Source organism: Oncorhynchus mykiss, chromosome 19, assembly GCF_013265735.2.
Source record: "Oncorhynchus mykiss isolate Arlee chromosome 19, USDA_OmykA_1.1, whole genome shotgun sequence".
Taxonomy (NCBI): Eukaryota; Metazoa; Chordata; class Actinopteri; order Salmoniformes; family Salmonidae; genus Oncorhynchus; species Oncorhynchus mykiss.
In genome coordinates, this window is record NC_048583.1 from 2,896,702 (window position 1) to 2,913,463 (window position 16,762).

Below are 16,762 nucleotides of genomic sequence, written 5' to 3' on the forward strand. Positions count from 1 at the left end.
CAGATGGGCTCAGCCTTCATTCTGCTAACACATGTCTAATAGTTGACTCGATGTTGATCCAGCTTTGTACAGTCACATGGGCTCAGCCTTCATTCTGCTAACACATGTCTAATAGTTGACTCGATGTTGATCCAGCTTTGTACAGTCACATGGGCTCAGCCTTCATTCTGCTTACACATGTCTAATAGTTGACTCGATGTTGATCCAGCTTTGTACAGTCAGATGGGCTCAGCCTTCATTCTGCTAACACATGTCTAGTAGTTGACTCGATGTTGATCCAGCTTTGTACAGTCAGATGGGCTCAGCCTTCATTCTGCTAACACATGTCTAATAGTTGACTCGATGTTGATCCAGCTTTGTACAGTCAGATGGGCTCAGCCTTCATTCTGCTAACACATGTCTAATAGTTGACTCGATGTTGATCCAGCTTTGTACAGTCAGATGGGCTCAGCCTTCATTCTGCTAACACATGTCTAGTAGTTGACTCGATGTTGATCCAGCTTTGTACAGTCACATGGGCTCAGCCTTCATTCTGCTAACACATGTCTAATAGTTGACTCGATGTTGATCCAGCTTTGTACAGTCACATGGGCTCAGCCTTCATTCTGCTTACACATGTCTAATATTTAAACTCATATTGATTATCTACTTCAAAGAGAACAGTAGAGTTACCATGTCTGGAAAATCCTCCCACGCAGTCATTTAGGAACAAATTGTTATTTCCAATCCCAGCCAAACCCGGACAACGAGCAGGTGTCCACATACTTTTGTTGATTTCGTGTATATACTGCAGGCAGGCAGAGGCAGGCAGGAAGGCAGGCCTCCCCCTCTCCTCTCCTCTTCTCCCTTCTCTCCTCTTCTCCCCCCCCCCCCTCTCCTCTTCTCCCCCTCCTCTCCTCGTCTCCCTTCTCTCCTCTCCTCTTCTCCCCTCTCCTCTCCTTTTCTCCCCCCTCCTCTCCTCTTCTCCCCCCTCTCCTCTCCTCTTCTCCCCTCTCCTCTCCTCTTCTCCCCCTCTCCTCTTCTCCCCCTCTCCTCTCCTCTTCTCCCCCCTCTCCTCTCCTCTTCTCCCCTCTCCTCTCCTCTTCTCCCTTCTCTCCTCTCCCCTTCTCCTCCTCTCCTCTTCTCCCTTCTCTCCTCTTCTCTCCCCTCTCCTCTTCTCCCTTCTCTCCTCTCCTCTTCTCTCTTCTCTCCTCTCCTCTTCTCCCCCCTCTCCTCTTCTCCCTTCTCTCCTCTTCTCCTCCTCTCCTCTTCTCCCCCCCTCCTCTCATCTTCTCCCTCCTCTCCTCTCCTTTTCTCCACCCTCTCCTCTCCTCATCTCCCCCCTCTCCTCTTCTCCCCCTCTCCTCTCCTCTTCTGCCTCTTCTCCCTTCTCTCCTCTCCTCTTCTCCCTTCTCTCCTCTCCCCTTCTCCCCCTCTCCTCTCCTCTTCTCTCTCCTCTCCTCTTCTCTCCCCTCTCCTCTCCTCTTCTCCCTTCTCTCCTCTTCTCTCTTCTCTCCTCTCCTCTTCTCCCCCTCTCCTCTTCTCATCTCCCCCTCTCCTCTTCTCCCCCCTCTCCTCTCCTCTTCTCCCCCCTCTCCTCTCCTCTTCTGCCCCCTCTCCTCACCTCTTCTCCCCCTCTCCTCTTCTCCCTTCTCTCCTCTTCTCCCCCCCTCCTCTCCTCTTCTGCCCCCTCTCCTCTTCTCCCCCCCTCCTCTCCTCTTCTCCCCCTTTCCCCTTCTTCTACCTCCCCTTAATTTATTTAATATAAATTAAAGGATGGGAGGGAGACAGAGAGGGGGAGGGGAAGGGAAGTAGGGTAGAGAGGGAGGAGGGGGAGAGAGAGAATATATTTTTATCACTGTCTTCTCACCAGTGATGTCATCATAACCAGTAACCTTTTCCTCTCTTGGCCCAGCCCAGCCCAGCCTGACCCTGACATATCGCATTAGGCCTGTTGAGTTGACTTGGGTAACAGACCTCTAGCTTCTACACCACATCCCCCCTTCTCCTGCTCTAACATGAGACCTCATCAGTACTCATTTTGGGTGCTGGTACTGTTTATATTTAGGTGCTGGAACATTAAGCCAATATTCTATAAGAGGTGAACTGAATCATTAGAAAGTTAGAGGTGATATTATAGGACACACTATGTGTAACTTTGCTTCTCTGTCAGCAGTTTCCTGTGGAGTTTTTCTAATGTCAGTGTTTCCTGTAGCTAGGTGGGTTTAACCACTGATCTTGTCTGCTTAAAAGTGGGTCACATATAAGTAAGGAAGTAATGAGCTAGAAGTCATATAGCCAAGCAGTATTTCTCAGGAGGGGGAGGGAGAGGAGAGAGAGAGAGAGCGAGAGAGAGAGCGAGAGAGAGAGAGAGAGAGGACTTACTGACAGACTGGGTTGGGAGAAGGAGTCAAGGGAGAAGGAAGAGAGATGGGAGAGAGAAACTCAGCAAAAAAAGTAAAGTCAGTTTTCCAGGACCCTGTCTTTCAAAAGATAATTCGTAAAAATCCAAATTAGTTCACAGATCTTCATTGTAAAGGGTTTAAGCACTGTTTCAAATGCTTGTTCAGTGACCCATAAACAATTAATGAAAATGCACCTGTATAACGGTCGTTAAGACACTAACAGCTTAAGGATGGTAGGCAATTAAGGTCACAGTTTTGAAAACTTAGGACACTAAAGAGGCCTTTCTACTGACTGAAAAACACCAAAAGAAAGATGCCCAGGGTCCCTGCTCATCTTCCTGAACGTGCCTTAGGCATGCTGCAAGGAGGCATGATAACTGCAGATGTGGCCAGGGCAATAAATTGCAATGTCCGTACTGTGAGACTCCTAAGACAGCTCTACAGGGAGACAGGATGGACAGCTGATGATCCTCGCAGTGGCAGACCACGTGTAACAACACCTGCACAGGATTGGTACACCCAAACATCACACCCGCGGGACAGGTACTGAATGGTAACAACAACTGCCCGAGTTACACCAGGAACGCGCAATCCCTCCATCAGTGCTCAGACTGTCCGCAATAGGCTGAGAGAGGCTGGACTGAGGGCTTGTAGGCCTGTTGTAACGCAGGTCCTCACCAGACATCACTGGCAACAACGTCCCCTATGGGCACAAACCCACCGTCGCTGGACCAGACAGGACTGGCAAAAGTGCTCTTCACTGATGAGTCGCGGTTTTGTCTCACCAGGGGTGAGGAAGGAATGAGCATTACACAGAGGCCTGTACTCTGGAGGGGATCGATTGGAGGTGGAGGGTCTGTCATGGTCTGGGGTGGTGTGTCACAGCATCATCGGACTGAGCTTGTTGTCATTGCAGGTTGTCTCAATGCTGTGCGTTACAGGGAAGACATCCTCCTCCCTCATGTGGTACCCTTCCTGTAGGCTCATCCTGACATGACACTCCAGCATGACAATCCCACCAGCCATACTGCTCGTTCTGTGCGTGATTTCCTGCAAGACAGGAATATCAGTGTTCTGCCATGGCCAGCGACGAGCCCGGATCTCAGTCCCATTGAGCACGTCTGGGACCTGTTGGATCGGAGGGTGAGGGCTAGGGCCATTCCCCACAGAAATGCCTGGGAACTTGCAGGTGCCTTGGTGGAAGAGTGGGGTAACATCTCACAGCAAGAACTGGGAAATCTGGTGCAGTCCATGAGGAGTGGATGCACTGCAGTACTTAATGCAGCTGGTGGCCACACCAGATACTGACTATTACTTTTGATTTTGACCCCTCCCCCCTTTGTTCAGGGACACTTACTGACAGACTGGGTTGGTAGAATGAGACGGGGGAGGAGAGAGTTTTTGGTGGGGGGAGGCACAAGGAGCTGTCGGTAGAGTGAGTATAGGAGAAGGGGCTGTCGGTAGAGTGAGTATAGGAGAAGGGGTTGTTGATAGAGTGAGTATAGGAGAAGGGGCTGTCGGTAGAGTGAGTATAGGAGAAGGGGCTGTCGGTAGAGTGAGTATAGGAGAAGGGGCTGTCGGTAGAGTGAGTATAGAAGGGGTTGTCGGTAGAGTGAGTATAGGAGAAGGGGTTGTCGGTAGAGTGAGTATAGGAGAAGGGGTTGTTGGTAGAGTGAGTATAGGAGAAGGGGTTGTCGGTAGAGTGAGTATAGGAGAAGGGGTTGTCAGTAGAGTGAGTATAGGAGAAGGGGTTGTCAGTAGAGTGAGTATAGAAGGGGTTGTCGGTAGAGTCGAGGAGAAAAGCCAGAGATCGTCGGAGAGGCAATGGAGCTGTTGGAGGAGGGAGATCGGAGAGAGATGTTGGTTAGGTGTATTTTGCACCGCACTCGCCCTGAAGAGCATGTCATCAGTCCGGTGCAACCTGTGCCGGCTCCACGCACTCAGTCCAGAGCCTCCAGCGATGGTCAACATTCCAGATCCTCCAGTGATGGTCAACATTCCAGATCCTCCAGTGATGGTCAACATTCCAGATCCTCCAGTGATGGTCAACATTCCAGAGCCTCCAGTGATGGTCAACATTCCAGAGCCTCCAGCGATGGTCAACATTCCATAGCCTCCAGTGATGGTCAACATTCCAGAGCCTCCAGCGATGGTCAACATTCCAGAGCCTCCAGCGATGGTCAACATTCCAGAGCCTCCAGTGATGGTCAACATTCCAGAGCCTCCAGCGATGGTCAACATTCCAGAGCCTCCAGTGATGGTCAACATTCCAGAGCCTCCAGTGATGGTCAACATTCCAGAGCCTCCAGTGATGGTCAACATTCCAGAGCCTCCAGTGATGGTCAACATTCCAGAGCCTTCAGCGACGGTCAACATTCCAGAGCCTCCAGTGACGGTCAACATTCCAGAGCCTTCAGCGACGTTCAACATTCCAGAGCCTCCAGTGATGGTCAACATTCCAGAGCCTCCAGTGATGGTCAACATTCCAGAGCCTCCAGTGATGGTCAACATTCCAGAGCCTCCAGTGATGGTCAACATTCCAGAGCCTCCAGTGATGGTCAACATTCCAGAGCCTCCAGTGATGGTCAACATTCCAGAGCCTCCAGTGATGGTCAACATTCCAGAGCCTTCAGCGACGGTCAACATTCCAGAGCCTCCAGTGATGGTCAACATTCCAGAGCCTTCAGCGACGTTCAACATTCCAGAGCCTCCAGTGATGGTCAACATTCCAGAGCCTTCAGCGACGGTCAACATTCCAGAGCCTCCAGTGATGGTCAACATTCCAGAGCCTCCAGTGATGGTCAACATTCCAGAGCCTCCAGTGATGGTCAACATTCCAGAGCCTCTAGCGACATTCAACATTCCAGAGCCTCCAGTGATGGTCAACATTCCAGAGCCTCCAGTGATGGTCAACATTCCAGAGCCTCCAGTGATGGTCAACATTCCAGAGCCTCCAGTGATGGTCAACGGTCCAGAGCCTCCAGTGATGGTCAACATTCCAGAGCCTCCAGTGATGGTCAACATTCCAGATCCTCCAGTGATGGTCAACATTCCAGATCCGTCAGCGATGGTCAACATTCCAGATCCTCCAGTGATGGTCAACATTCCAGATCCTCCAGTGATGGTCAACATTCCAGATCCTCCAGCGATGGTCAACATTCCAGAGCCTTCAGCGACGGTCAACATTCCAGAGCCTCTAGCGACGGTCAGCATTCCAGAGCCTCCAGCGATGGTCAACATTCCAGAGTCTCCAGCGATGGTCAACGGCCCGGAGCTTCCTGCGCTGGTGCCACGGCCGGAGTCTTCCTCTGCGCCGGTGCCCAGTCCAAGCACGGCTTTCAGCCCAGCTTCATGGCCGGATCTGCGGTCTGAGCGGGTGCTTCGTCCCTCAACAGGGCCGCCACCGAAGCTAGTTGCCCACCCAAACACTCCCCATCCAGTTTCAGGTTTAACTGTCGGAGTTTGTAACTTTGGCGGAGGGGGGGGGGGGATGTCACGCCCTGACCATAGGGTTCTGACCATCAGCTGTCCCCAGGGTTCTCTATGGTGCAAAAGGTCAGAGCTTGACTTGGGGGTGTTCTAGTCTTGAATGTCTATGTTGGTGTGAGTATGGTTCCCAATTGGAGGCAGCTGATGATCGTTGCCTCTAATTGGGGATGATACTTAGTGGGGTCCTTTTCCCACCTGTGTTTGTGGGATATTGTTTTGTTTTGGTTCAGTGCTCTGTGCTCTACAAACTTCACATTAATTTATTCTGTGTTGTTTTTTGAAGGTTCACTTCAATAAATATATGGAACTCTACTCACGCTGCGCCTTGGTCCGCTCATTATGTCTACAACAAACGTGACAGACGTTGGTAGAAGGAGACCAGGGAGGAGGGAGAGAGATAGGACTTATTGACAGACTGAGTTGGTAGAAGGAGACAAGGGAGGAGGAAGAGAGAGATGAGAGAGAGATGAGAGATGAGATGAGAGAGAGATATAAGACTTATTGACAGACTGGGTTGGTAGAAGGAGACCAGGGAGGAGGGAGAGAGAGATGAGAGAGATAGGACTTATTGACAGACTGGGTTGGTAGAAGGAGACAAGGGAGGAGGGAGAGAGAGATGAGAGAGATAGGACTTATTGACAGACTGGGTTGGTAGAAGGAGACAAGGGAGGAGGGAGAGAGAGATGAGAGAGATAGGACTTATTGACAGACTGGGTTGGTAGAAGGAGACAAGGGAGGAGGGAGAGAGAGATGAGAGAGATAGGACTTATTGACAGACTGGGTTGATAGAAGGAGACGAGGGAGGAGGGAGAGAGAGACTGACATATAAATCAACTGAATATATTTGTATCACCGACTTCACCAGTGATGTCATCATAACCAGCAACCTGTTCCTCTCTTGGGCCTTAGTGGAACATTAAGCCAATATTCTATAAGAGGTGAACTGAATCATTAGAAAGTTAGAGGTGATATTATAGGACACACTATGTGTAACTTTGCTGCTCTGCCAGCAGTTTCCTGTGGAGTTTTTCTAATGTTAGTGTTTCCTGTAGGTAGGTGGGTTTAACCACTGATCTTGTCTGCTTAAAAGTGGGTCACATAGAAGTAGGGAAGTAATGATATAGAAGTCATATAGTCTAGCAGTATTTCTCACTCTTCAGTCCTCTCTTTATGACAGTAGACTTGTTTCGTCAGTGGAGCCCCAGTTAGAGGCAGATATGATACCTGCAGTGGTACTGATGACCCTGTTGTGGAGCACAGGTATGATGCTGTTATACTGATATACACTTGTGACAGTTACTGAGATATGTTTTGATATTATAAGATATATTATAATTTGCAGGGTTAGTAAAATAACATACAACTGGAAGCAGACAGTAAAAATGTGTCTCAAAGCAGGACAATGATGTGATCACCTGTAAATGTACTTTACTGTAGTCTAACTGTCCATCTGGGGACAGGCACTAATGTCAGTTAAGTTGTGATCGTGTCATGCATCTGACTGTTGTATATTCAGTGTGTCAATGATTGATTGTATCTGTCTCTATGTAAATGAATGAGAGTATATATTATGTATTATATATTATATTGGTGTTATGTTAGAGTAGGAGAAGGGAGGGGTGTAGATGCTAGAGGTCTATGAGCTGAGTCAAGATCAACAGGTCCAACACTATGAGAGAGAGAGAACGAGAGAGAATATGCGCGCGAGAGAGAAAGAGAGATGAGCAGCGTGAGAGAGAGGAGAGGGGAGGAATGGGGTGAGCAGAGGAGAGAGAAGGGGAGGGGAGGGGACAGAGGAGGGGAGAGAGGGGGTATGTGTGAGAAAAGGGGAGTGGAGAGAGATTGGTGGAGGAGAGAGAATGAGAGAGAATGGGAGGGGAGAGAGAAGGGGAGGGGATAGGGGAGAAGATGATGATGATGAGAGAGGGGGAGAAGAGTAGAAGAGAGAGGAGAAGAGGGGAAGAGAGGAGAGTGGGGAGAAGAGGGGGTGGGTGAAGAGGAGAGGGGGAGAAGAGGAGACGAGAGGGGAGAAGAGAAGGGAGAGGAGTAGTGGAGAGGGGGAGAAGAGTAGAGGTGAGAGGGGAGGAGGAGAGAAGGGGGGAGAAGAGGAGAAGAGAGGGGTTGAAGAGGAGAGGAGAGGGGGAGAAGAGGAGGAGAGAAGAGAAGAATTGAGGAGAGGGGAGAGTAGTAGAGGTGAGAGAAGAGGGGAGGAGAGGTGCAAGGAGAGGGGAGGAGAGGAGAAGAGAGGGGGAGAAGGGGAGAAGTGAGGTGGAGAAGGGGGGAGGGGAGGAGAAGAGAGGGGTTGAAGAGGAGGAGAGAGGGGGTGAAGAGGAGAGGGTGAGAAAAGGAGAAGAGAGGGGAGAAGAGTAGAGGGGGAGAAGAGTAGAGAGGGGAGGACAGGGTAGGAGAGGAGAGGAGAAGAGAGGGGGAGTTCATTAACTCAATTCTACTGTCAATGTTTGTCTATGGAGATTGCATGGCCGAGTGCTTGATTTTATACATCTGTCAGGAAGGGGTGTGGCTGAAATAGAATCCATTAATTTGAAGGGGTGTCCACATACTTTTGTATATATAGTGTATGTACACATGGGTGTTGTTGCACCATACCAACGATAAGCATGTCTTCCTCATCACATCATGAAAGGTCATGTTGATGTTCATTTCACCTCTGCCTTTCTCTTCCTCTGACTCCTCCCTTTCTCCTTTGTTTCTCTCTATCTCTCTGTCTCTCTCTTTCTCCTCAGATCTCCAGGCTCAAAGCGTCAGTCCACCAGGTAGGTAGAGTATAAATCTACAGTGATTATAGCAGTTCAATATTAGTCAACTTTATTACCTACATGGAGAAATTCATGTGTCCATACAAACCATTCTAAACCCCAATAACAAGTAGTGTTTTATGGAACTACTAATACTTGTCAACCACAAAGCATCACTGCTGTTAGAATAACAGAATCACTGTCATCATCTGTCCTCACCACTGTGTTTTCCTCTCTGCTGTTTACAGCTGAATACTCAGTCAGACTGGTGGATGGGACAACTTCCTGTTCTGGGACAGTGGAAGTCTTCTATGAAGGAGAGTGGTCAGGTCTATGCAATAGGTGGTGGGACATGATGAGAGAGGTTAAGGTTGTGTGTAGAGAGCTGGACTGTGGGAATCCTGTAGCTGAATCTAGAGGACCTCTGGTTGAATATGGAAGAAGAGGAGTCACACCATATATTAGTTGCTATGGACATGAGTCTTCTATTAGACAGTGTGACATCACAGGAGGACCTGGTTTCTGTGATGGTGAATATTATCGTCATGTGACCTGTTCAGGTAAGAGACTGGTCATATTGAGAGATTTATTTATACATTATACAATATTACCATGTATCATGTTTTATGTGTTTTTATTTCATTTAAATAGAGGGAGAGATGTCAGATGTATTTAAACATTATATTTGTGTTTGTCATATTGGTTTATGGGAGATGTTCATGGGCAGATCATTGTAGTTCAGATGGTACTGAAGTGAAGCTGCCTGATGGATGTCCAGCTGTTTATTTGAACTTATTCCTGTCTCCTGCCTGCATTATTCCCAACCCGATCCTGAGTGACTAAGAACCCATTTCTACCTCTTACAGTATCAAACAAACAGTATCAAACATAGCAAACTACTATCTTTTATCCAACATATTTGTGTTTAGTCCTTGACAGTGTCATCAACAAAACTGATTGAATGTTCAACCAACTCTTTTTCTCCAGAGTCTGTGCGGCTTGTGGATGGAGCTGGTCTCTGCTCTGGGAGAGTGGAGGTGAAGTCCAATCAGTCCTGGGCCTCAGTGTGTGAAGCTGACTTTGACTGGCAGGATGCAGAGGTAGTCTGTGGGGAGCTTGGCTGTGGGGCTCCTGCAGCTCTACAGGGGGGGCTCTATGGAGAAGGTGAGGGTCAGACCTGGGATAAAGAGTTCCAGTGTAAAGGCAATGAGTACCTTCTCCTGGACTGTGACACCTCAGACAGAGAGAACAACACCTGCCTACCTGGTAATGCTGTTGGACTCACCTGCTCAAGTAAGAAACAGTTTGTCACTCAATCTCACCTGGAGTGAAGAATATGAGAGACAATATAGGTGTGTTTTAGTGAGAAAATAGTAAGATTACTGTCTCTCTCTTTTCTTTCCTCAGAGCATGACGATGTGAGGCTGGTGGGAGGAGGCAGTCGCTGTGCTGGTGGAGTGGAGCGGTACGACCAGGGAGAGTGGAGGACTGTGGGAGCTGTCAAGAATCAGGAGGATGTAGCTGCAGTAGTGTGTAGACAGATGGGTTGTGGCTCCACTGTTTCAATAATACCTGGAAACACCACTAGAGTGTTTAGAGCTTCCTGTTATGGGTCTGAGTCTTCACTGAGGGAGTGTTTGAGAAGTTATGATCTCCTTCCTGGACTCACAGTGATCTGCTCAGGTAATAACAAGATACACTATATGGTCAAAAGTATGTGGACATCATTGGATTTAGCCACACCATTTGCGGACAGGTGTATAAAATCGAGCACATACAATCTCCATAGACAAACATTGGCAATAAAATGTTCTTACTGAAGATCTCAGTCAATTTCAGCTTGGCACATCTAGGAGCAACAACGGCTCAGCCTTGAAGTGGTAGACAACACAAGCTCACAGAACGGACCACTGAGTGCTGAACCACGTAGAGCTTAAGAATAATCCTCTGTTGTAAAACTCACTGCTGAGTTCCACATACTTTTGTCCATGTATTATATCTCCTTCCTGGACTCACAGTGATCTGCTCAGGAAATATATCAACATATTATAATTATATTCAACTGATTTCCTTCATTCATACAACTTCCTCTGCACCTCTCATGATGACTGTTTAACTTGTCAGTCTGCTTTACTAAATAGATCACTCAGTCAAGTAGGAATCAAATACAACTTACATATCCCAGAATGCTCTTGTATTTGAGTGTTATCTCAGTGAACGTCTCTACTCACTACCACTGTCACATGTCATGTTATTGTCACATCTAAATGAGGAAAGTAGTTGAGGAGCTACGTTTTCTTTTTCTCTCCTCTTGTTCCAGATGTCCTGCTTCAGCCTGATATCAACATATGTTGTCTCAGTGACTGTAGGCCCACTACTCATGTTGCCCTGTGAGGGAGGGTGGCTGGCACTGTTACATGCTGATGTTATTGTCATATCTATAGGAAACTAGTTGAAGAGGTTTTTCTTGTTCTCTTTTATTGTTACAGATCTCCTGGTCCAGCCTGATATCTTCCTGACTGACTCAATGAGATGGGTCTTCAGGGGCCAACTGGGGACCAAGATGATAAGGGGCTACAGCTTCCCCATCACCTGCTCCACTCAGCCACAGTACCCAGGAGGCTCCTTCCTCCTCACGTTCACCGGCTCCAACAGAACCCAGACCCAGCCAGCTGTCAATCACTCTGCTGCCTTCCTCTTCCCTGCTGCAGATGACTCCCACCAAGGGAACTACAGCTGTGTTTATGAGAATTATGTTTTCTCTCATAACTTCTCCTCCGAGAGTGAGCTCCTCTCCCTCACCATCACAGGTAACTGAACATGAACCAGACTTCTCACAGATCTATCTGATGATGATCAGTCCCCTCATCAAAGGTGTTTCTGTTTGCAGCCTCTCCTCTACCAGCCTTCATCATCAGACACGTTGTAGTGCTGCTGATCCTACTGACATCCATCACCACCATCTACCTGTACTACAAGGTAAAGACATTTACTCAGACGTTACAAGTCATTTAAACTAGAGGGAGAGGGTGAGGGGGAGGGGGAGAGTGGGAGGGAGAGAGATACTAGAGAGTAAATGTCTGACTGTTGGTGCTGTGTCTCCCTAGCCCACCAGGAGGCAGAAGAGAGTGAACAGGGTGAGTAGCATGGATCTTTATGTCAATGCCATGGAGATGGTCTCTCTGAGCTCCAGAGCTGAAGCTGGACCGGGAGAGGAGAGAGCAGCCCAGGGGACGGAGTAGGAGTAGAATGAAGCTGACCCTACATGCTGATCTTAGGTCAGTTTTGTGTTTTAAATTGATGGTCAGCAGTGGACTGGTGTTTAAAATGTGGTGACAAACCTGAGGTGGTTCTAATTTTAATAACAAGTTCAGAATTAGTTTATCTTTATAGAACCTTGGAAGAAATCTAAAAGGAGTGACTGCAACCACCATTATTCATTTAGTTTGGTTTTTACCACCAGAGAAACATGGGGTTCTGGTAACATGGGGTTTTGGGTAACATGGGGTTCTGGGTAACATGGGGTTACGGTAACATGGGATTTGGGGTAACATGGGGTTTTGGGTAACATGGGGTTTTGGTAACATGGGGTTTGGGGTAACATGGAGTTTGGGGTAACATGGGGTTACGGTAACATGGGGTTTTGGGTAACATGGGGTTTTGGGTAACATGGGGTTTGGGGTAACATGGGGTTATGGGTAACATGGAGTTTTGGGTAACATGGGGTTCTGGGTAACATGGGTTTGGTAAATGGGTTTTTTGGGTAACATGGGTAACATGGGGTTTGGGTAACATGGGTTTTTGGGGTAACATGGGTTTTTGGGTAACATGGGTTTTTGGGTAACATGGGGTTTGGGTAACATGGGTAACATGGGGTTTGGGAAACATGGGGTTTTGGGGTAACATGGGTTTTTGGGTAACATGGGGTTATGGGTAACATGGGGTTCTGGGTAACATGGGATTTGGGGTAACAGGGGATTTGGGGTAACATGGGATTTGGGGTAACATGGGATTTGGGGTAACATGGGGTTCTGGGTAACATGGGGTTTTGGTAAATGTTTTTTGGGGGTAACATGGGGTTTGGGTAACATGGGTAACATGGGGTTTGGGTAACATGGGGTTTGGTAACATGGGGTTTTGGGGTAACATGGGGTTTGGTAACATGGGGTTTTGGGGTAACATGGGGTTTGGGGTAACATGGGGTTATGGGTAACATGGGGTTATGGGTAACATGGGGTTTTGGGTAACATGGGGTTTGGGGTAACATGGAGTTTGGTGTAACATGGAGTTTTGGGTAACATGGAGTTTTGGGTAACATGGAGTTTTGGGTAACATGGGGTTTTGGTAAATTGTTTTTTTTGGGTAACATGGGGTTTGGGGTAACATGGGGTTTGGGGTAACATGGGGTTTGGGGTAACATGGGGTTTGGGGTAACATGGGGTTTGGGTAACATGGGGTTTTGGGTAACTTGGGGTTTGGGGTAACTTGGGGTTTGGGGTAACTTGGGGTTTGGGGTAACTTGGGGTTTGGGGTAACATGGGGTTTTGGGTAACATGGGGTTTTGGGTAACATATTGTTTGGGTAACAGGGGGTTTTGTTAACAATCGGTTTTTAATTATTTTAAGAGAGCAGCTCAATTACGTCTGTTTCATGTTCCAGTATTGCTTCTTATCTTTATTTTTTTTGTCTTATTTAGTGTCTCTTAGATTCTTTATCTTATTTAGTGTCTCTTAGATTCTTTATCTTATTTAGTGTCTCTTAGATTCTTTATCTTATTTAGTGTCTCTTAGATTCTTTATCTTATTGAGTGTCTCTTAGATTCTTTATCTTATTGAGTGTCTCTTAGATTCTTTATCTTATTGAGTGTCTCTTAGATTCTTTATCTTATTGAGTGTCTCTTAGATTCTTTATCTTATTGAGTGTCTCTTAGATTCTTTATCTTATTTAGTGTCTCTTAGATTTGTTATCTCATTTAGTGTCTCTTAGATTCTTTATCTTGAAGTGTCTCCATTATTAGTCCCGGTATTATTATAATTGTTGTTGTTTACCTCTCATGATGTTATTGATTATAAATGTTATGATATTGATTATGATGTAGATTAGTGTTATGTTGTTAGTAGTATATAGATAATGATGTTATTGATTATAAATGTTATGATATTGATTATGATGTAGATTAGTGTTATGTTGTTAGTAGTATAGAGATAATGTTATTGATTATAAACGTTATGATATTGATTATGAAGTAGATTATTGTTTTGATGTTGCTCTCTAAACTGCCATGTAATCAACTAAATGCTTTTAATAAAATTACAGGCTGTTAGTCTTGTGTGATTTAATTATTAGACAGACTACAACATACAGTATGAATTAACTGAGATCAGTCTTGTGTGATTCCCCTCTTGGACAGACTACAACATACAGTATGAATTAACTGAAATCAGTCTGGTGTGATTCCCCTCTTGGACAGACTACAACATACAGTATGAATTAACTGAGATCAGTCTGTGTGATTCCCCTCTTGGACAGACTACAACATACAGTATGAATTAACTGAGATCAGTCTGTGTGATTCCCCTCTTGGACAGACTACAACATACAGTATGAATTAACTGAGATCAGTCTGTGTGATTTCCCTCTTGGACAGACTACAACATACAGTATGAATTAACTGGTCATACATTTGGCAGGAGGATAGGAAGTGCATCTCAGTTTCCACCTCATTTTGTGGTCTGTGTGCACATAGCCTGTCTTCTCTGGAGAGCCAGTACTGACCTGTATATAGTCCTGCTATTGTTATTTTACTGCTGCTCTTTAATTACTTGTTACTTTCATTTCTTATTCTTATCCATATTTCTATAAACTGCATTGTTAGTTAGGGGCTCGTAACTATTTGATTTGAGGTCTGCCTACGGTGGCCTTTCTCAATAGCAAGGCTATGCTCACTGAGTCTGTACATAGTCAAAGCTGTCTTTAAGTTGGGGTCAGTCACAGTGGTCAGGTATTCTGCCGCTGTGTACTCTCTGTTCAGGGTCAGTCACAGTGGTCAGGTATTCTGCCACTGTGTACTCTCTGTTTAGGGTCAGTCACAGTGGTCAGGTATTCTGCCACTGTGTACTCTCTGTTTAGGGTCAGTCACAGTGGTCAGGTATTCTGCCACTGTGTACTCTCTGTTCAGGGTCAGTCACAGTGGTCAGGTATTCTGCCACTGTGTACTCTCTGTTCAGGGTCAGTCACAGTGGTCAGGTATTCTGCCACTGTGTACTCTCTGTTCAGGGTCAGTCACAGTGGTCAGGTATTCTGCCACTGTGTACTCTCTGTTCAGGGTCAGTCACAGTGGTCAGGTATTCTGCCACTGTGTACTCTCTGTTCAGGGTCAGTCACAGTGGTCAGGTATTCTGCCACTGTGTACTCTCTGTTCAGGGTCAGTCACAGTGGTCAGGTATTCTGCCACTGTGTACTCTCTGTTCAGGGTCAGTCACAGTGGTCAGGTATTCTGCCACTGTGTACTCTCTGTTCAGGGTCAGTCACAGTGGTCAGGTATTCTGCCACTGTGTACTCTCTGTTCAGGGTCAGTCACAGTGGTCAGGTATTCTGCCACTGTGTACTCTCTGTTCAGGGTCAGTCACAGTGGTCAGGTATTCTGCCACTGTGTACTCTCTGTTCAGGGTCAGTCACAGTGGTCAGGTATTCTGCCACTGTGTACTCTCTGTTCAGGGTCAGTCACAGTGGTCAGGTATTCTGCCACTGTGTACTCTCTGTTCAGGGTCAGTCACAGTGGTCAGGTATTCTGCCACTGTGTACTCTCTGTTTAGGGTCAGTCACAGTGGTCAGGTATTCTGCCACTGTGTACTCTCTGTTCAGGGTCAGTCACAGTGGTCAGGTATTCTGCCACTGTGTACTCTCTGTTCAGGGTCAGTCACAGTGGTCAGGTATTCTGCCACTGTGTACTCTCTGTTCAGGGTCAGTCACAGTGGTCAGGTATTCTGCCACTGTGTACTCTCTGTTCAGGGTCAGTCACAGTGGTCAGGTATTCTGCCACTGTGTACTCTCTGTTCAGGGTCAGTCACAGTGGTCAGGTATTCTGCCGCTGTGTACTCTCTGTTCTAGTTTGCTCTTTTCTTTTGGTTGATTCTTTCCAGGAGTGTCAAGTAATTATCTTTTTGTTTTCTCATGATTGGTTGGGTCTAATATGTTTGCTATCCTGGGGATCTGTGGGGTCTGTTTGTGAACAGAGCACCAGGTCCAGCTTGCTTAGGGGACTCTTCTGTCTCTCTGTGTCTCTCTCTCTCCTTCTGTCTCTCTTATTGTCTGTCTGTCTCTCTCACACACACAGATGAGGGGCTAATAATAACACCTGATAATTCAAACATTGAGAAACTACAAACAAACAGGACGAGAGAAGAGAAGACATCAATGTAGTTATTTATCCTCCATAGACTATGATGTATTGTTGTCCTGGTGTGTAGTTATTTATCCTCCATAGACTATGATGTATTGTTGTCCTGGTGTGTAGTTATTTATCCTCCATATACTATGATGTATTGTTGTCCTGGTGTGTAGTTATTTATCCTCCATAGACTATGATGTATTGTTGTCCTGGTGTGTAGTTATTTATCCTCCACATAGACTATGATGTATTGTTGTCCTGGTGTGTAGTTATTTATCCTCCATAGACTATGATGTATTGTTGTCCTGGTGTGTAGTTATTTATCCTCCATATACTATGATGTATTGTTGTCCTGGTGTGTAGTTATTTATCCTCCATAGACTATGATGTATTGTTGTCCTGGTGTGTAGTTATTTATCCTCCATAGACTATGATGTATTGTTGTCCTGGTGTGTAGTTATTTATCCTCCATAGACTATGATGTATTGTTGTCCTGGTGTGTAGTTATTTATCCTCCACATAGACTGTGATGTATTGTTGTCCTGGTGTGTAGTTATTTATCCTCCATAGACTATGATGTATTGTTGTCCTGGTATGTAGTTATTTATCCTCCATAGACTATGATGTATTGTTGTACTGGTGTGTAGTTATTTATCCTCCATAGACTATGATGTATTGTTGTGTGTGTGTGTGTGTGAGAGTGTAAATGCAGAGCCAACTACTCCTGTCTGATCAGGGTCCAG

General features: G+C 46.4%; 2 protein-coding genes across 2 annotated transcripts in view; both read left to right on the top strand.

Moving 5' to 3' along the window:
• Window positions 1-16,762, top strand: part of LOC118941397 (scavenger receptor cysteine-rich type 1 protein M130-like) — a 114,094-nt gene that overhangs the window by 7,739 nt on the left and 89,593 nt on the right. The window contains exons 3-5 of the mRNA XM_036953909.1: window positions 8,618-8,647; window positions 8,878-9,189; window positions 9,617-9,922. Coding sequence (XP_036809804.1) covers window positions 8,618-8,647; window positions 8,878-9,189; window positions 9,617-9,922 — 648 coding nt within the window. The remainder of the gene's footprint in view (window positions 1-8,617; window positions 8,648-8,877; window positions 9,190-9,616; window positions 9,923-16,762) is intronic.
• Window positions 10,116-12,213, top strand: LOC118941401. The gene is made up of 4 exons (XM_036953916.1): window positions 10,116-10,312; window positions 11,119-11,439; window positions 11,520-11,608; window positions 11,737-12,213. The coding sequence occupies exons 1-4, from the start codon at window positions 10,171-10,173 to the stop codon at window positions 11,869-11,871; spliced, it is 687 nt and encodes a 228-aa protein (XP_036809811.1). The 5' UTR covers window positions 10,116-10,170; the 3' UTR covers window positions 11,872-12,213.

What these genes read in the sequence shown, in the direction of transcription:
- LOC118941401 (XM_036953916.1), top strand. Translation starts at nt 10,171, where the DNA reads ATGGGTTGTGGCTCCACTGTTTCAATAATACCTGGAAACACCACTAGA. An exon ending in CCTCTCCCTCACCATCACAG is followed by an intron (nt 11,440 to 11,519) that starts GTAACTGAACAT and finishes TTCTGTTTGCAG; the next exon opens with CCTCTCCTCTACCAGCCTTC. An exon ending in CCATCTACCTGTACTACAAG is followed by an intron (nt 11,609 to 11,736) that starts GTAAAGACATTT and finishes GTGTCTCCCTAG; the next exon opens with CCCACCAGGAGGCAGAAGAG.